The 1,199-nt window shown below is 51.4% G+C and overlaps 1 protein-coding gene across 1 annotated transcript in view; it reads left to right on the top strand.

The window, feature by feature from the left end:
• Positions 1-1,199, top strand: part of LOC107097101 (multiple epidermal growth factor-like domains protein 10) — a 50,230-nt gene that overhangs the window by 38,723 nt on the left and 10,308 nt on the right. Inside the window, exons 12-13 of the mRNA XM_015394103.1 lie at positions 123-243; positions 329-492. Coding sequence (XP_015249589.1) covers positions 123-243; positions 329-492 — 285 coding nt within the window. The remainder of the gene's footprint in view (positions 1-122; positions 244-328; positions 493-1,199) is intronic.

The following is a 1,199-nucleotide window of genomic DNA, read 5'->3' as shown; positions in this document are numbered from 1 at the left end:
ATTCACTCATTCACCCATCTCTTCATCCCCTCATTCATCCATCCATTCATTCACTCATTCACCCATCTCTTCATCCCCTCATTCATCCATCCATTCATTCACTCATTCACCTCTTCCTGCAGGGTGTACACTGTGAGAGTCCCTGTAAGGGCGCCACCTATGGGAAGAACTGCTCCCTGAAGTGTTCCTGTGAGAACTTCATTGACTGCTCCCCGCTGGATGGATCCTGCTTCTGCAAAGAGGGTGAAAAATGCCGCCACAACATCATCATCATCATCATCATCATGTTCATCAGGAGGTCACATGACCTTCTCTGTGGTGACTGCAGGCTGGCGGGGGCCCGACTGCTCGGCCCCTTGTGCTCAGGGCACCTGGGGCCCCGGATGCAACTCCACCTGCCGCTGCTCCAATGGGGCCACATGCGACCCGGCGGATGGATCCTGTTCCTGCTCAGCTGGATGGCGGGGGGCCCAGTGTGAGCAGCCGTGTGGGGTAAGGCTGCCATGATGATATGAACCTCATGTGAAGGAAATTGGAGACATCCTGATTTTGGTCCAATAAGGAGGGAAACAATCGCCTGATGCTGCTGATCCAGGATGTGGACAAACTTTCCATTATTATTGCTCAGAGTTCATTGAAGGAGCCTGGAGTAACGTCTAGGAGCTCCATCCCCACATCTACACCTTCAGTGGGAGGGGTCAAAGGTCGCAATGGTCGACCTTAGATGATGAGAACAAGTCTGACTTGTTCTGAAGGCTCCTTAGATCAGACCAAAGTAGAGACGTTTGGCCATAATCCACGACACCACAAAGAAAACCAAGCAGAGCTGCCAGCTCTGTTAGCAGAGGAAAAGCACGGTGGTGGAGGGCTGATGGTTTGGTCTGATTTTACAGTCTGCAGCTGACATGAACTCCCAATTAGCACAACTATGATCCCATCATAGTGCTGCAAACGGCCTAGTCAAAGCCCAGACATAGTCGAAGCCCAGACATAGTCAAAGCCCAGACATAGTCAAAGCCCAGACATAGTCGAAGCCCAGACATAGTCGAAGCCCAGACATAGTCAAAGCCCAGACATAGTCAAAGCCCAGACATAGTCAAAGCCCAGACATAGTCGAAGCCCAGACATAGTCAAAGCCCAGACATAGTCGAAGCCCAGACATAGTCAAAGCCCAGACATAGTCGAAGCCCAGACATAGT

This window comes from Cyprinodon variegatus, unplaced genomic scaffold (assembly GCF_000732505.1).
Source record: "Cyprinodon variegatus isolate N-32 unplaced genomic scaffold, C_variegatus-1.0 Scaffold672, whole genome shotgun sequence".
Taxonomy (NCBI): Eukaryota; Metazoa; Chordata; class Actinopteri; order Cyprinodontiformes; family Cyprinodontidae; genus Cyprinodon; species Cyprinodon variegatus.
The sequence above is the reverse complement of the archived record's forward strand: the minus strand, read 5'-3'. Positions and strand labels throughout refer to the sequence as shown.